The 18835-nt window shown below is 49.4% G+C and overlaps 1 protein-coding gene across 8 annotated transcripts in view; it reads left to right on the top strand.

Moving 5' to 3' along the window:
• The window catches only part of AMPD3 (adenosine monophosphate deaminase 3), a 44428-nt gene that overhangs the window by 6471 nt on the left and 19122 nt on the right, over window positions 1-18835 (top strand). For 7 of the 8 annotated variants that reach the window (XM_005873964.2, XM_005873966.2, XM_005873965.2 and 4 more), the window contains exons 2-4: window positions 3817-4042; window positions 14138-14342; window positions 16938-17100. In XM_005873964.2, coding sequence (XP_005874026.1) covers window positions 3822-4042; window positions 14138-14342; window positions 16938-17100 — 589 coding nt within the window. In that variant the 5' untranslated portion in view covers window positions 3817-3821. Of the gene's footprint in view, window positions 1-3392; window positions 3411-3816; window positions 4043-14137; window positions 14343-16937; window positions 17101-18835 lie in introns of those variants that run through there. The other variant, XM_014545868.1, reaches the window with a different exon arrangement.

The raw sequence follows: 18835 nt of genomic DNA on the forward strand, positions 1-18835 counted from the left end.
TATGAATGGGGGGTTGGGGGGGGGGAAGGGGGGGTGTCTGTGGGGACATGGTACTCTGTGATCCTTGAGTCTTTGATGTGCCTTGTGAATCTAGGTGGAGAGGCTGTGGGGTGTAGCATCTCCCTAATACTTGACTATAGGACCTGTTCTACCAGCAATAGGTATGGGCATCTTAAGGGACCCGGTTTGAAAAAGGCTGATTTAAGCTAAAAAAAAAAAAAAGAGGGGGATCTTTTGTAGAAAGATACATCCTGAAAAATACGCTCTGTTGGCTTGAGCAAGTTAAAGATGCTTCATGGAAAAGCATGGCAGGATCGGGCATCAGAGCCCTCAGGCACAAAGGACCCCCCAGATGCCCATTCCCGAGGGGGCCTGGGGTGTGTGGCTGGTGTGTGTTTGTGGGGTTAGGCGTAGGGGATGGGAAGGTGGTGGTGGGCAGCTTCTGTCCAGGGTGAGAGCTCATGCAGAGATGGGTCTCAGTGGTGCGATTCCTTTTGGGCTGGCCTCCCTGGGGTGTGTTCGGCGGGGGAGGACCCTAACTGTCAAAACCTGCAATGTTACAGTTTGTTTTTCTATCTTTCTCTCTTTTTTATAAACTCTTCAGTCTCCATTTCCTTTCTGTCTCCTTTGTGTTTGTTAAAATGACGGGATAACAGCATTAATGATCAGAATCAGACATTGCCTCTCCCACAGGCAGTCCTGCCATCTGGCCATCTGAGTGCATGTCTCTCTTACAGCCCTTGTCCACCAGGGGCGGGCTACATGTTCAGATCTTTGCAACCAAGCCTGGGTATTGTTTTATGTATTTATTTTCTTCCCTACTTACTGTTATTGTGTAAGACATTTTTATGTGGCTGTATTGTCCTCTTAATTACAATTTTGGTTGCTTAACAATTTTTTCAAGTGAGTCTGCTCTAATGCAGACATTTTAAAGCTGCGCATGCAAACCTCATGTGTATTTTCCTTCCTTCAGATTCTTTTCTTGTAAGTCGTTTCTAGGGGGTGTTAAGTGGTGTGGGTGTTTCTTGGCTTTGGCTGTTCCTTGCCTGGGGCCTATAGGATGTCTCCCTCTGAGATGTGAGGTTTTGAAACGTCCGCCCCTGACCTGTGGCGTTAGACAGGGGAGGTGAAGGTCCAGATTCGTTCTGACCTAACAGCTCCTTCTGGATCTGGTTCCCTGTCTCTCTTCATTTCTCTCCCCTGTCACCTTCTCCCAGCCTCTGCTCTGATGGTGTCTAGCTTCCCCTTCTCTCTGCTGTAGGACATGGTGATCTCTAGACAGCTATGTTCTTCCTCTTTGCAGGCCAGGCCTTTGCTGTTGCCCTGATCTCTGCCACCACAGACTAGCAGTGGTGTGTTGGGGTTCCTCTGTCCTAACCAGCTCCCTCCCACTCAACCCCCTAACGGTGAGAGGGGCCCAGGAAAGGCAGGGTCCTGGTGCGGAGGGAAGGAGGAAATTGGTTTCGCAGTTAGGGGGCCCACAGATGTTCTTTACTGCCCGTTACTAGCGTGCTTGTCTCCTTCCTGTCTGTGTCATGAATGAGACCCATGTGCTGCAGAGAAGACCTGGCAGCAAGCCTCCAGGGCAGTGGAAACCTCTCTGGTACCTAGAATTAAGGCACTCAGAGCTGAGGAGGCCTTGGGGACTGCTTAGTCTAGTCCCTTTTTCTCACAGCTGAGAAAATGGGCAGATGCGGAGAATGTCTGTCCCAAGGTTGTTCACTGAGTCCCTCCTCCCCCGCATTTGCTTCCTCTCCCTGCCAGACACCAGCTGGGCACTGTCTCACCTTCATCCTCATCTGTTGGGCTGACAAAGCCACTTCTCTCTTTAAACCTTCCCTAAAGAAACCATGGAGATAGATGGACAGGAAGCTCTTCTTCCAGAGCCACTCCCGGTGAGGTGGCTGTTGAAAGGATGCAGTATTCACCCATTCCCTAAGTGTGATGCTGCGTGTCCATCTGACACCCAGATGGACAAAGAGAAGCGGCACAGCGCCGCAGGTTAAGAGTACACATGGAACCAGGTGCTGGGTTCAGATCCCTGTGCAGAGGCTCAGAGAGGAACAGGACAGGGGAGCCACGGCTGAGAACGGCATACGTCTCTGCTCACTGGCCAATGAGCTCTCTGTGCCTTCATGGTGTCATCTGTGAAATGGCAATAATAGGATTAACAGACGTAATAAATATAAAGGCAGAATGCACTTAATAAGTGCTATCTAAGTGTTAGAAAAAAACAAAACAGAAAGGCAGAGAAACAGAAAAGAAAGGCACTAACCAGGTGATATAGGCCAGCCACTGCCGGTAAGAAACCGGTGTGCGGGGAGTGGATAGGGCACGCCTCTTACAGGAATTGACTTTTCAGCTGGGCTGCGAAAGATAAAGAGTATTCCCATCTCTAAACCTTTACAATAGTCCCCCCATTATCCACAGTTTTACCTCCTGTGATTTTACTTACTCATGGTGATCTGTGGGATGGAAATATTAAATAGAAAATTCCAGAAATAAACAATTCCTATATTTTAAATGGCATGCCACTCTGAGCAGCGTGATGAAATCTCGTGTGGGCCTGCTCTGTCTTTCCCGTGATGTGAGTCATCCCTTTGTCCGGCGTCCCCACGCTGTAGATGCTTCCCACCGTTAGTCACTTAGCTGTCTCCGTCATCAGATCGACTGTGTCACGGTGCTTGTGTTCAAGGAACCCTTATTTTACTTAATAATGGCCCCAAAGCTATTCACATAATTTTTATTCACATAACTTTCATTACAGTATATTGCTATAATTTTTCTATTTCTATTTTCAATATTAGTTATTGTTGTTAATCTCCCACTGTGCCTAATTCATAAATTAAACTTAATCATAGGTACACATGTATAAAAAAGTCATAGTATATTGCCCAGCTGTGTGGCTCAGTGGTTGAGCATCGACTTAGGAACCAGGAAGTCATAGTTCTATTCCCAGGCAGGGCATATGCCCAGGTTTTGGGCTCGATCCCAGTAGGGGACATATAGGAGGCAGCCTATCAATGATTCTCTCTCATCATTGATGTTTCTATCTCCCTCTCCCTTCCTCTCTGAAATCAATAAAAATATATTTTTAAAAAATCATATATATAGGGTTCAGTATTATCTGGGGTTTCAGGCTTCCACTGGGGGTCTTGCAACATATTCCCCATAGATATGGGGGGTGGGGGACTCCTGTATTGTATTTGTTGTGTCTTAGAAGTTCCAGAGGACTTGGAAGACTGTGGAACCGTGATTGAAAATTCTTTCTTTTCAGCAAACGGCCTTGTTTCATGTGAAGAGGAATGCATCCTGGGATTCCCCAGGGCTCTGCTGTCGTCCTGTGGGACCTTAAGATAATCATCCAACCCTTTGGGCTTTGGGCTTCCCCTCTGTGCAGTGGGAATGAGGTTTGGTCACTGTTGCACCTGGAATGGCCTCCTCAGTCTGCGGGAGGAGGGTGCTGACCTCTCCCTTCTCCCCCACGGAAACAGAGCTGGGAAAGGCAGGGCTGCAGGCGTGCTTCGGATCCTGAGTTCAGGCCAATGGGAGCATACTTAGCGACAGTCCGTTCTTTGACTTCCGGACACTTGCTTTCTCATGGAATGCAACTGGCCCTGCACTCTTCACATCCAGCTACTTGTTGAGCTAGTTCTAGACATTGGCATGCTGGGTTTTGTCAGGGGAAATCCTGAGTAGGCAGCTGACCCCAAGGACTGGGGGCCTGGCCCTTATTTCAGTACCTTCTCCTCCCTGCACAGTGACTCCGGCCACCCAGTAATTCGTGAAGGTTAATGCTTGTTCTTTCTCTGTTAGCCGAGATGCCGCGCCAGTTCCCCAAGCTGAACATCTCTGAGGTGGACGAGCAAGTCCGGCTCCTGGCCGAGAAGGTGTTTGCTAAAGTGCTCCGAGAAGAGGACAGCAAAGATGCCCTGTCCCTCTTCACCGTCCCCGAGGACTGCCCCATCGGCCAGAAGGAGGCCAAGGAGAGGGAGCTGCAGAAGGAGCTGGCGGAGCAGGAGTCGGTGGAGACCGTGAAAAGGTTTGTCCCCACGACTCAACTGTCGTGTGCACAGTTGTGCAGACCCAGGCCGCCTGTGGATGTTCATCCCTAGTTGAGGTGGCTCATGGGAACTGGCCTGTCCCTGGGAGCTGAGCTTACTTCTTAGCCAAAACCACTTGACCATCACTTAGTTCATGCAGGACATTTCGGTGTGTCTGTTTAGTTGAAAACATAAAAAACCCGCTCTCTCTTTGCTGTTGTTTTAATAATGAACCAAGTACATAAATACACACTATTTCCAAATGAAATTGCTATTTTCTTTTTGTAAATTTTAGGATTTCTTGGGAAATACCAATTTTACTTCTTTTCATCACTTGACAAGTACTTTGCATTGTTAATTAACTCAGCTCACTGTGTACCGGGTCCTATACTGGGCAATGGGGATGTAATAAAGAACAAGATAGATGTAGTCCCTCCCCTGTAGCGTTTACAGTGGTCTAGGCAATAATTAAGTAAATTATTTAAAAAATTAAACAAATTAATTAAAAAATGACAAATTATGTGCAGTGTTAGTCAGGTGTAATCAGAAAAACAGAAACCACGTGAGTACTGGAAATAGGATTTCATGCAGGGAGTTGGTTACAGAGGTGGTAGAGAACTGAGAACAAGCAGGGGGGAGGGGGCCACCCAGAGATTGGGCACAGTAGGAAGCAGCTACCACTGTCAGCTGGAGAGTCAGTGGAAAGAGGTGGCGTTGCTGGAGCCCGAGGCGGAGAAGCTGGGACTGCGGTGGCCTTTCCCGTGGACACTGGAGCCAAGGAGGAAAGGCAACAGCTGCAGAGATGCCTCCCAAGGTAGAGACGGACGCAGGAGATACCTGGCTTTAATACTTATGGCACCTTCCAGTTTTCTCCCGTGGTTGCCATCGGCCAAACCTAGCCAGAAGGCAGCTGACGCATAGGGGAACACAGGGGAGGGTGAGGAGTGAATCTGAGGACAAACAGGTCCAGGCCCAGGCCAGGGGCTCTGAAGGAGATGAAGAGGAGTTGAGAGAGAAGAAAAAGATGTGTGTGCATGGGTGGGGTGGGGGTGGGGGATAGTCCTTTTTCAGAAGGGGTCGTTAGGGAAGGTTTCTTGGAGGAAGTGACATTGTAGCTGTAAAGGATGTAAAGGGTGTAAAGGACCCAGCTATGTGCAGAGCTGGTGAGAGCCGTACAAAGGCCCTCTATCTTCAAGGCCCATGTGGGGTAGAGGTGTGGTTAAAGGGGTAAGCAAGCGCCGGGACAGTCATCAGATCAGACTGGCCTTGTGCTCCCCGATAAGAAGTTTGGATCTTGGTCCAAGTGCAGTGGGGAGCCCTCACCCTCTCACAGTTTATCTCACCTGCGAGGGCAGAATTAAAGAGTAAAAGTCTTTGATGAAGTGTCCAGTGGGGGTCTGGCTGGACGCCTGCCTGGCCAGCGTACTGCAGACTTCAATAGCTAACGTAATGGAACTGGGGTCTCTTCTGCAATCAGGTTCTTCCTAAGGCACCTCCTTATTTTGAAAGGTAAGTCCTTTCCTTTCTTGGTAGAGTAGAAGTTCAGTCTTCCCTTAACTTTTTTTGGGAAGAAGTAAAATGTCGAGTATTGGTACAAAGGCAAGAACAGAGCTTCACCACCCAGAAAATAAATGCTCTCCTTTCTCAGAGGGGCTGTGAGCCCGTGAAGTGAAGGGGTTGTTGTTGCCATCGGCCAACTCTGAGTGCCAGCCTTGTATTGGGAGAGGAGGGGTGGCCCCAGGCTCAGCGGCATGGTCATCCCTGGTGGGCAAAGAAGGGCATGACTGTAGAGACCCTTGTCCCACCGCCCTGGCTTCTCAAATAGAGACTTCATGGGCTGACTGGTCTGTAGGACCTACTTTGTCTTTTGAATAAGCCTTTAAATCTTTAGTAAAGAGGGGTCCTGGCGTTTTTTCATTACCAGGAATAAGAGGTCTCTGACTCCAGTTTCCATTACAGAGAAACACTGGGCCAGACGTCTGTAAAAAGAGACTGTTTCCTATCTTCCTCCAAGTGCAAATGGTGCTCTGTGATTCCAGATATTCTTCTGCAAATTCCTCTCCAGAAATGTTGTTCTCTCCCTACGTCCTAGGTTGTGGTGGTCATGGTGTGCTTCCCTTTAGACTGGAAGCTCCTTGTATCTGGCTCCCACTGCACCCCGGGATCCAGCCCAGGACTCGGCCTGTGTTGGTGAGCGGTGGGTGTGCAGCAGAGGAAAGATACTGTTTCCCCTGTTTCACCACAGATGCTGCGTTGGGGTGGCCACAGCTCCCGGCACCATTGTGTTCTGCCACTCACCAGTGAGCTCTGTGACCCCGGGGCAAATTAAGAAACCTCTCTGTGTCCTGTTTCTTCCTCATCTATAAAATGAGGATGGTAATAGTAGTCGCTTTCATGAGGTGTCCTGAGGAATGAGGGGGTTAACATCTGTAAAAGGCTCAGGACAGGGCCCGGGTCACAGTAAACCCCATGCATGTGTTCCCTATCCAACTTCCTGCTGCTGAGATGGAGACGGGCCGCAATAGCAGCTGCTTCTTGCCGTGGATGAAGTGCTGGGCTGCCCAGTTTACCTTCCTTCTGTAATCCCTGCATCTTAGTAAGTGGATATTCTTATGACCTCGATTTTGCGGATTAGGAAACTAAGGCTCAGAGAAGTTAATTTGCACAAGGACACGTAGCAAGTAAGTGATAGAGCAGGGACTAAAACTCACGTCTTTTGCTGTGGAAACAAAGAAAATGGTTTGGAATAAGCATAGTCAAATGTACATACCTATATCATAGTGAAATATGTAAAAAGATTGTCAAGAAATAAACACTTTTATTATGGTGTTGGCAATATATGGGAATTTTAAAACATTAAAAAAATCAGCAATCAATGAAAGACATTTAAAAAGGAGCATTAAAAACAACAGCGCCTATCTTTTGAATGCAGAACCCCACACTTTGCCCACGAGGCTCTCCCACTGTTAGGGGGGGGGTGGGGTCCTTGTCTCCGTCGTAGGCACTGGAGCAACATGGGTGTGGCTCCCCAATATATAATTGGCCGCTTCTGAATGAGATGGAGAGAAACTGGGCCGAATCTCTACTCTACCCCTTGGCTTTTTTTCTGCCAATGACAGCCTGGTCCCTGGACTACCTGGCTGATGTCTCAGTGTCCTCTGGGGCCGTGCCTCCCCCCCCCCCCCCCCCCCTCGCATCATTTTCTTTCAAAGCATGAGGATAATGTTCATTGTATTTTTTTTCTTGTCACTACCTCACAAACTTTGCCAACAAAGCCCCCCCCCCCTTTGTCTTTCTGTTTCACTGCTCAGCAGAGGTACCGTTATGCAAATGTTCATGTGTGACCAGTTTAGTGGAGGAACCCTCTCCCCGGCCTCCTCTTCATCTCCAGCTCCTCCCTGACATTCTGAGTATACACGGTGACAGGGAGCTTTCCCGCAAGGAGCCCCCCGGCCTCCAAGTTCGCAGTCAGTGGATTTGTTTCAAACTGTGACATGAGATGGGGCTTCCAGTTTGGGAAAAGCCCTCCCTCGCCCTGGCTCCTCTGATAAGTCTGGATATTCCTGGTGCTTGGAGAAGGCTTTTTAAATTTTTTATTTTTACAACCATTTTCTTTTTCTCTTGTATTAAAAAAAAAAAAAGGACTCTTCTAAGTCTACTGTAAAAGCATAAGATAGAACCAGGAAGTAAAATAGCTTCTTACAAAAAAGAAAAACTTGGTCTGTGAATAAGAAAGATGAGCGCCTAGAACGCAGTGGCTTGCTGTGTAGGATTCCAGTGGCTATAAGAACTGAACTGGGCCCAGACGGCTCCCTTCCAGCATTGGGGGCTGAGTCCAGAAAGCCAGTGCCCAGGCTGCTGGGAGAAGCACGTGTTTTTATAGGCGAGGCCTCAATCAGGAGGCCAGCAGGGATGGCTTGCTGCAGGGCCCCGCCTCCTTAGGAAGATGGTATTGTCCAGGTCTCCACTGGGAGGGGGAACGGGGGACGGCTCACGGTGAGAGGGAGGGGTGGGCAGTCTATGGAATCAAAGTCAGGAGGCAAAGACAAGAAGACAGGTAAAGCCCGGTGGTGCCCAGAAGCTATCTTTTGTTCACTTTGAATCTCTTCATATTACCTAGCCCGAGTTCACCTAACAAGTACATAGTTGAAACTTAGCCAACATTGACAACACGAAAAATTTCTGAGCAACCAAAATGCACATTAATGCTCTCTGGCCTCTCCTATTTCTTCTTTTTAAATAACTTTATTGGGATGTAATCCATATAACACACTATCCACCCATTTAAGATATATAATTCAGTGGTTTTTATTACATTTGCAGAGTTGTGCAACCATCACCACCAGTTAGGGCTGGAATATTTTTATCATCCCCAAAAGAAACCTATACCTTTTAGCTATCATCCTCCCAATATTTCCATCCCATCTCCTATTTATTATTACGTTGCACAGATTCTAATAAGCTGGTGATCTTGTTTCTTATCCTGTGACAATTTTTAAAAAATTTATTGCTGACACTATTACAGATGTCCCTCATTTCACCACCCCACCCTCCTTTACCCACCTCTGCCCAGCCCCTGTCCCCACTCCCTCTGACCATCACCACGCTGCATACATGTTCTTTGGCTAATCTCTTCACCTTCTTTCATCCCGTCTGTCCCACCCATCTCCCTCTGACATCTGCCAGTCTGTTCCATGTATCCATGCCTCTGGTTCTATTTTGTTCATTAGAGTCCACATTGAAGTGAGATCATATGGTATCAAATTTAAGGAAGCAAATTGGAAGTGAGAGAAGAACTTCTAGAGACAGGATCGCAGAAGGGATGTGTGGTGATTATGAGCCCAGGCTTTGGATCCAGCCCACTGGGTTCAAATGACAGCCCTGTCTTTTCTCAGGTCTGGCCTTGGGCGCGTCTTCTAACTGCAGGAGAACCATTTTCAATCTGTGCAGTGAGTGTAATTAAAGGACCCATCTTGTGAGAATTAAATGAGCTAATACGCATGACTGCTTAGCACAGTGCTGGGAACATTATTAGCATTCCTGTTTTTATTATTGTTAGTATTAGACAGGCAACAGTGAGGGAGGAAACGGAACAATTGTGAAAAGCAGGTGAAGAATTTGACGCACTGCAGTCTCAGAGCAAAACGCCTTGACGATGGTGACTGGATCGTACAATGATGACCCTGAGTCACCGAGAGAACTTTAGATTATGTGCAGCACGCTCTGACTAAGACTCAGGATTATGATTTTCATTGTAAAAAGCCACACCAAAGTTGGTATTTTTAAAAATTAGGGGACAGACGTGATCTGAAAAATGTAGCTCTCCAAAACAGCAACTTCCTCAAGAATGTACTGAGGAAAGCAGGTAAATAGATACTTGTTATGAATTGCGGATAGCCCAGATAAAGTGCTGTTACATCATTTTATTTTATGAAACTTCTTCAATCTGGGGGAGGTAACTTGTTCATTCATGGCCATTGACAAAGGAACTTCATTTGAAACAGCCAGTTCATCTGCTTTTTCCAGTTGAGAATGGAGCATTTAAAACTTAATTTAAAAGGTAGTAAAGCTTGTACTTCATTTTGACCTCTGGGATCTTTCTGGAGAAGGGCAGCTGGGAAGGCCTGGGGAAGGGGAGCTAGGGAGATGGCAGGTGAATGGAGACCGGCCCTTGGTCAGGAGGGAGGGAAGGAGAGGAGACAGCCATAGGTGAGGGTTCTCTATCAGAAGGAAGTGATGCAGGGAGCCTTCTCTGGCCTGCTGCTCCGCTGCACCTGCCCCAAGTCTGGATCAGGTGTCTCCTCTGGGATCCCCAACAACCAAGGCTTCCTCACACACCAAGCACGTTGTCTGATGAACTGTCCAACCATCAGTGCCATTACCGGTCAGCCCCTGGAGTCAGGGTTAAATTTCATCAATCCATCTACCCCCAGGGCCTGGCACACGGTAGATTATTCACTAGAGAGGGTCCCCCTGTGGCCCCTGATTCTTTGTACATAATTGAGAGCCTTTGGGGAAAGGTTTGCTCTGGTGCCGCTCCCTGCCTGGCAGTCCTCTGGGCAGACTACACAGGGCGGTGGGCTGCAAAGGCCCCTGGGAAGATGCCAGCTGTTCTCTAGAAGAGCAAGAGGGGCCCTGCTTCTTACCTTGGGCTTAGCACATAAATCAAATGTTATGACTGAAGACTCTGGGACATCTGGTTCCCAGGAGCTGAGGAGGGCTAGGGAGGGGGACAGGGGAAGAGTTAGGACACCATGAATGGCAGAGGCAGCCAAGGGCCCTAGAGCATGCTGGTGCGGGCATCAGAACAACGGAGAAAGGCCGTTCACCATCTTGTGTTGACAAGCTGGTCAGGCAAGAAGGTCCCTGTGGCCCAGGAGGATGAAGCTGCTTCCTGGCCCGTGGGCTCTCTGGCCTGGCCTGGAGCTGGTGTCCTCATAGCCCCACACCCCGCCAGAGTTTTGGCAGGAGTGTGTGTCTGTCAGGGGGACATGTGGGCAGGGAAGGAGGGGGTGTGCCAGCTGTGGCAGAGTGAGCTGGCTTCCTCTGGTGCCCCAGGGGTGGCACGAGGTGCAGCAGGTGCGCCTGTGGACAGACAGATCTTGGCCCATCAAAAGGAAGTGCTTTCTAACAAATGGAATGGATCGTGTTTTGTTCACCTTGTGTTTATGTGTCTAACACTGGCCTGGCCCAGAGTAGGTGCTTGGCAGATGGTTTTTTGAATACGATCGAATGCTGATGTGTTATTCAGAAATGTAGTGAGCTCTCTGTCACTGGAGATATTCAAGCAAAAGCTGCTGCTGTGAGAGGGTTGGAATATATCATCTTTAAAGTCCTTTCCAGCCAGGAGACCCCCATGGTTCTAAAATTCAGATAACAGTTATGGTAAGCTTTTATTGTTGTGACACATATGGGGAGCTTCAGGTGGTCTTGAGAGGGAAAGAAGGATGTGTGTGTGTGTGTGTGTGTGTGTGTGTGCACAAACACACTAACACACACACACACACACACACACAGCTGCTGCTCTCATTTTTGTTGGCTGAGCCTCGGTTGTATAGAATGGACACTAGATATGGGCTTATGATGTCCCTCCCTAATCTCCAGACCCTTTGAATATCATGAGACATCACTCCTGTGATTATGCTGTGGTATGTGGCACAGTGGACCTGGGGATGTTACCAGGTGGGCATCACCTAATCACAGGCTGGTCGTAGAGGGGGGAGTCAGAGATTTGGAGCACTGGAACCAAAGTCATGTGGCTTTGAAGATGGAGGGTGTCTGTGTGCAAGAAAGCGACACCTGCCCAGGAGCCAGCAAGGAACCAGGGGCCCCAGGCTGTGGTCCCATGGGACTGGAATCTGCCAATACCCTAAGTGAGCTTGGGAGTGGATTTTCTCCCAGAGTCTCCACATAGGAACTCAGTGTGACCATCATCTTGATTTTGCCCTTCGATACCCTGAGCATTGAGCCCAGTCATGCCTGCCCAGACTTCTCAGCTGCAGATGTGTGTTGTATGTTGTTGAAGCCATCTGGCTGTGGCAACTTGTTACGCAGCAAGAGAACATGAACACAGGGCCCTCCCCATGGACTCCATTGAGCTTTCCCAGTTATCTGAGACACAGACTTAGTGGTTAGCGCTGGTTACTCCAAGCCCTTTCCTAAGATGAGTGGGCCCCGAGGAGGAGTTGACTCATCTGGTGTTAAACCTTGTGTCTGCAAAGTCTGAGCTCCAGCCTGCGGATGTTCACATGTGACCAAAGCTGGAGCCATAATGGACGTCTCCAAGAAGGAGAATTCTTTGGACACTAGCATGTGGACACTGGCTTCCTCAGTGGGGAGAAGGATGTGGACATTTCTAGGACAAGCCTGGTGGGGTGTTGGCTTAGCCAGCCTCCCAGCTTTCTGATCGCGGGGTGCTTTTTTTTTACTGTTCTTACCTTACACGTCACCTTGCTTCTCCTTGGCGGGACCAGCCATCAGGCGGCACTGGCTGAAGCATGTGTGGCACTTGGCTTAGAGATTAACAACAGTGACCTGGCAGGCTTGTGAGTGACACAGAAGCCAGTCTCATGGGGCTCAAGGGAGCCTGTCAGAATGTGAGAGGGAGCCCAAAGCATGGCTCTTCCTCTAATTGCGAATGTCCAAACAATGCGAAAGTGAGAACCTCATTACTCAGGGTGATGATGGACTGACATGAGCTGGCATCGTCCTTGGCTCAGCTCTGTGTGATGAATGGATGGCAGGCTGGGGAGGCCTGGGCCGAGGCTCCTGGCGTTCGTTCAGGCTGAGTTTCCCAAACAACGCAGTGCACCTGTTATGCAGGACCAGGGGCTGGGCAAGGATGGTCTCTGGGAAAGTGGTCGCCTCCACTTTCCAGGTGTAAACAGCCTTGTCCCAAAGAGGTGATGAGGACCAGCGAGCCATGGCAAGTGGTGGGTGTATAAACAAGGGAAGGAACTGTGGTTCCTGAAAAATCACCTGTGGGTCTGTGAGGAGATCTGGCCAAGAGCCAGGAGGAAGTCAGCTGCTTCCTGTGAGCCATGAGACTCTTTTAGAGATTAACCAATTTCTCCACACTCTATAGGTGTCACTGGTGCCTAGAGAAGAGGAGGGGCTCTGTGGACTCTGGTGGGTCATGGTTGTCACCCAGTCCTTTGCTGGTGGCTGTAGGCTCTGACACCACGGGGTGGCAATGCTAGGGGGCTGGGCTCCACTGGAGGCAGAGAGAGACAAGAGAGAGCGGAGTGTTCAGGGCCTCACCTCACTGCTGTTAATTCCCTTCCTGGGATCCTAAGACTTGGGATGTTGTCATTGGAAACATTACTATTTAGTTAATGAGGAAGGTGAGTATTCACAAATCAGCATTGCAAATAAGCATGAGATGTAGCATTTAAAAAATATGTTTTTATTGATTTCAGAGAGTGAGAGTGAGATAGAAACATTAATGATGAGAGAGAATTATTGATCGGCTGCCTCCTGCATGCCCCACACTGGGGATTGAGCCCATAACCCTGGCATGACTTCCTGGTTCATAGGTTGATGCTCAACCACTGAGCCACGTTGGGTGGGTGAGCGAGATGTAGCATTTTAAACTGTTGTGCCCACTTCTCCAAGAGTTTGTAAAGTCATCTATTGGTGCCAAGGTGACAGGTCCAGAGGGACCTGAAATTGATGCTGATTAATCAGTTTTCCATAATAGACTCAGGTCTGTGCCTGCCAGGCAGAAGCAGCTAGGAAGGCTCATGGCAGCCTCGAGGAAGGAGCAGCCGGGGTAAAGGGGGTGGAGCAGGTACCAGGGAGGAAGGAGGCCCAGGGCTAGCTGCCACCTTGCCTTGTGACTTTGAGTAAGCCCTTTCCCTTCTCTTGGTCCCTGACTTTTATGAAACAGTGAGGTGTGACTGGTTCATGGTCTTGATGTCTTCTGGCGCCAATGCTCCAAATTTCCAACTCTGGGAAATAGTGTCACTTCTTTTTTTTTTTTTAAATATATTTTATTGATTTTTTACAGAGAAGAAGGGAGAGGGATAGAGAGTCAGAAACATCGATGAGAGAGATTGATCAGCTGCCTCCTGCACGCCCCCCAGTGGGGATGTGCCCTCAGCCAAGATACATGCCCTTGACCGGAATCAAACCTGGGACCCTTCAGTCTGCAGGCCGACGCTCTATCCACTGAGCCAAACTGGTTCGGCAATAGTGTCACTTCTCTCTGTGACCCTGCTCATAGTCCTTCCTGAGACTGTCATACGCTGGGACTTAGACTTTGGGTTGTCTGAAGACAGCATGCTGGTTGACTTGGCATTGTCCTCTTCTGTCCTCGGGGTTAGACCTCTGCAGGATGGTCTGTCCTCCTCTTAACAGAGCAAACAGCCCATGACCGTTCTTAGTGACCACAGCGATGGGTGTCTGGATGGCTGTTTTGTATCTTACGCAGGTGAGTTTAAGAGGAAAACATAACTAATTAGATCTTAACAATAAGACCAACATCAGTGACTAATCAGAGCAAAATTCTCCTGCCACGGGTATAACAAGACTCTTTATCACTTGCCCCAATTAGCTACTGACACCTCCCCCTTTTCCTTGTGCTTGGCTTTTAGAAAGAAAAGTTTCAAGATGATTCGGTCCCAGTCCCTGTCTCTGCAAATGCCAACGCAGCCAGATTGGAAGGGCCCCCCGACAACCACTCCAGCCATGTCTCCTGCAACACCTGTGCTCCCTGGAGCCACTTGCCAGCTCGCGCCAGCACCTTTTGCCATGCCCGAGTACCAGCGGGTAACCATCAGCGGAGATTACTGTGCCGGGGTAAGGTGTCTCCCACTCGCCCTACTCTCCCTCTCCGTGGGATCCCCTGGGGGCCGTGTGAGGGTGGTATGTGCCTTGTGCAGAGGCCAGAGCCCGTTGGGCCATTGGGTTATGCCCAGCCCTGAAGCCTGGCCCAGTCTGTAGGTGTCTGGCAGTGGGCAGGAGGTATAGGAATTAGAAAAGGAGGGTCCTGGCTGAGGTTGTGGGGTATGGGTGTCTAGGGTGCTGTCCATTCCTGTGAGGAGGGCCTGGGCTGTGAGCTGGCACGCTGTGCCCATGGCCTATCAGTTCCCTGTGTTCTCTGCCCTGAAGCCCATTGAGGAAGGTGCCCCTTTAATGTTCCCAGATATTGAATGGATTCAAAGTCCTGTTGTTGACTGGTTTGCTGATTCGGCTCTCTCAGCATCCTTAGATATAGGTTAGCCCTCCAGCCAGGAAGAGAGGGTGCTGATGAGGAAGTGAATGAGCTGATGTACACACCAAGTCAGTTAACTCAGTCACTGAAAATGTGCTAATTTCACCTGGTAGGAGGATGCATTTTTATTGCTTACTCAGAAAGAGAAATATCACTAAAGTTAGTGCTGGGGTTAAGTTTGGTTCTATCTCCCTGGCCCTCAACCTACTGCTTGTGCCTCAGTTGACCGTGTTATTCTCTTTCTCTTTCCTTTTTCACGGTAGTTTTAGAATATATACTATACCAGAGAAAGCAAAGTGGCTTACGACTCTTCTTACACATTTCCCCCTAGCCATAACAACATATATTATTTTGGAGGCAATAGAGAATCCTTGCATATGGTACAAAATATTTTAAAAAACCCAAATTATATAGTTCTCCAGCACCCAGTTCCCTTTCTCAGAGGCAGCCCTTGGCTTGATTTCTTGTGTGTTCTCACATACCTGGCCTGTGTACCTGCAATTAATTATATACACATGGTTCGCTTATTTGTACACAAACGGTAGTTTACTATACACATGATATAACTGAGCCTAGCTTTTTTTCACTTAACAGTACCTCCTGGAGATAATGCCATATCATTAAAGAACTTCCTTGTTCTTTTTTTAAAAAATTATTTTAAAGTTGCTACCAGCAACAGTGCAAACATTCCAAACACCTGCAAATTGTCATTTTATTTTTTTAAAGTACATTTTTGTTGATTTCAGAGAGGAAAGGAGAGGGAGAGAAAGATAGAAACATCAATGATGAAAAAGAATCATTGATCAGCTGCCTCCTGCACGCCCCCTACTGGGGATCGAGCCCGCAACCCAGGCATGTGCCCTTGGCTGCATCTGTGATGATTTATTTCTTCAAACCTATAAGAGATCTGAAACCATGATGAAAAAATATTAAAATTGTTAGCTCTGGGTGTCTGCCAGTGCTTGTTTGTATGTTTAAAATGTTTCAAAACTAAAGTGATTTTTTCATTAAAGCAGAGGAGGACACTTTCAGGCCTCAGCCCTCCCACGCTCCTCCCACCCGCATCTTGTCCGCCCTTTGCTGTGTCACATATCCGCTGTTATGACAGTTTAGCTGCCCGTCTCCCGAGCGCGTTCAGATTCTGCCCCACGCATCCTTCCCAAACTGACTAAGACTGATGAGGTGGGAGTTTATCTCATCCGTCTTTGAACACGAGGCAGCTCTGGGGAAGCAGAACATCCCTGGGCTTTGGGAATCAGTCATATCAGGCTCTGCAGTTTGATGTTGTGACTTCCTGGCGCGTGATTTATCCTCGCTGGGCCTCGGTTCCCCCATTTGTAAAACAGGTTGCAGTGAGGACCCAATGAAATCTATGGAGAGGGTCTAGCACACGAGATCGGTCCCTAAATGCTTGTGGCTGGGTGAATTTGGGTGAGAGCCTGGGGGCGGCAAAGCAGCAGAGTGAGCAGGCAGACGTTTTTATTATTACCTCCAAAGGACCCATCAGCTGAGAGCGAAGATGCTCACCCTCCTGAGGGACACGGTCCAGGCTTTGCCTCTGTGTGCTGGGTGCAGCCGCAGGCTTGTGCTGTAATCAGCAGCACTGGAGGCTGGCTGGGGGTGTGCAGGCGGAGTAGCTGCCTCCCTACCTAACTCTCCTCCTGTGTGGGTCCACGAGACTGTCCCAGGTCAGGGATTTGCTAGGACTCCGAGGGCTCAGCACATAGCTGTACTCTGACTAGGATTTATTACAGCGAAAGGAGACAGAGCAAAACCAGCCCAGAGGACAGGTCCCCGGGGCAGAGTCTAGGGGAGGTCGTCTCCCAGCGGACTCACTGCAGCACACTTAATTCAGAGGGTGGCAACACGTGTGACGTGTCATCTATCACGGAAGCTCATGAGAGACTCAGTGCCCAAGGCTTTTATTGAGGCTGGTCTCACACCTGCATAGCACAGCCCCACATTCCAGACTCCCAGAAGGAAATCAGGTGTTCAGTATAACCCTGTTTGTGCAAGCAGCGTAGGCACAATGAACCACTCTTACAAGTCAGGGAATGGTGGGAATGCTCCCGAAACCCAGTTCCCAGCTGCCAGCAAGGGCCAGCCTTGCAGCAGGTCTTGCTAAGGACAGCGGTCTCAGGCCGGCTACATGAACTCTTCCTGCACACCTTCCTCTGCAGATCACCGTGGAGGACTACGAGCAGGCCGCCAAGAGCCTGGCCAAGGCCCTGATGATCCGGGAGAAATATGCCCGGCTTGCCTATCACCGTTTCCCACGGACCACAGCCCAGTACTTGGGTCATTCCCGGGTGGATACAGCATCTCCAGGAGAGGGCCTCCCAGGTACGGTGCTGTGGCTGCAGGTGGGGTTCCAAGTGGACATGGTCTAAGAGTTGGTCAGGACTTTTTCCTAGCTGGATCTGTTTCCCCTGGATGGTGTTGTAAGGGCAGGGTGCTGGCTTCACCCCCTACAGAACTGAGCTGTGGAAGTTAGGAGAGAGATGAAAGTCTGGACCTTGGGAGTTTTCCAGGGAGACAGGCAGTCATGTGGGGTATTTTAAAAAACATGATCAGACATTAAATGCCAAATTAGTGTGTGTGTGTGTGTGTGGGGGGGGGGGGGGGTTGGGGAAAAGATAGGAGGCATGTTCTGGGATAGGGGAGGTAGGCTTGGGGGTCAAACCTACCTGATCTAAGCTCTGCCACTTTCTTGGGCAAAGATTTCTCCAAACCTCAGTTTCTCAGTCTGTAAAATGGGAACACTAATAGTACCTGTCACCTGGGCCTGCTGAGAGGATTGCATGAAGGAATGAATGTGAAGCAGTGAGTGCCGTCCTGGCACCTAGTGAGTGTTCAGTAAATGGAAGCTGGTTTATGCTGTGGGTTTGGGAGATTGGCGAGGGCAGGATCATTTCTGGTGGGCTCTATTTGGCCGGGGAAGGACCCAGGAGCAGTAGAGACTGTGAGATGAATGAGCACCACAGGAAACCTCAATATTGAAAGTTGGTGGTGGTGGGGGGTGGGAGCCAGTAAGGGCCTGATGGTGTGCCAGTGCCCATGATCCAGGCTGCCCCCTGGGTGTAGTTGGTGCCATTTCTGGCCTGCTTGAAGCTCTGAGACCTGGACTTTGAGTATCTGTTACCACCAGGGGCCCTGGGTAAATCTCAGCCCTTCTCACCCATTTCCCTGTTTGTCGGAGGGAAGTTGATCCCACCTGCCCCATTTTTGGCAAAGGCCGGCAGGAATGACTGTCAAATGTGTATTTTCTACAAAGCAGAGCACCCAGGGGGGCTGTGGCTTCACTCAGGCCTTCGTACTGCTGGCATCTCACAGGCCACTGGCACGTCTCAGGGACTCTGAGCAGAGCAGGAGCCCCCAGTTCCACTGCTGTGAAGCATAACCTGTTCCTTGGCCAGAGACAGAGCTTAGCAAAAGTCAGGAAAAGTCATTATGAGAATAATGCCCAGTAATTTACATGTCGGGCATTGCTATTTACAAAGCATTCTCCTATACCCACTCTTGCAGCCCTCACAATGGGCTGTGAAGGCAGGGTGTGTCATCCTCAGATGAGCAGACAGGATCAGAGGTAAAGTGGTTTGCTCAGCATCTCATAGCTGGGCAATAGCCAGGAGTAGCTTCCTGCCCACCATGGGCTAACTCAACCCATAGCGGTTGGCATTCCTTGCTCTGTGGGAGACCAGCCTTATTCTGTGCTCACCTGGGGGTGGGGGGCGCCTTAGCCCCTCGGCTGCCCTGGCCGTGGGAGGACAGGGATAGTTGTGCCCGCGGGGCAGTCCCAGGTGCTGTCTTATTAGGAGAGGACACAGCTGCCCTTTTCAGTGCACCTGGTGGCCCTGAAGTGCCCAGGAGGCTTCAGTTCGTTTCAGTTAAATTTTAAAAACTTGCCAGCCACGTTCCAGGGATTATTCTAGGAAATGGGGATGCAGAAACGAACCAGACAAACATGTACCACCCAGGATAACTAAGTGAACTTATTTTATAGTCATAGGTGCTAAGGAAACAAAGTCAAGCGGGGAAGGGGGTGTGAGATGCCAGGGTGGGTGGGGAGTGGGAGGGT

Source organism: Myotis brandtii, unplaced genomic scaffold (assembly GCF_000412655.1).
Source record: "Myotis brandtii unplaced genomic scaffold, ASM41265v1 scaffold422, whole genome shotgun sequence".
In the NCBI taxonomy this organism is placed as follows: domain Eukaryota; kingdom Metazoa; phylum Chordata; class Mammalia; order Chiroptera; family Vespertilionidae; genus Myotis; species Myotis brandtii.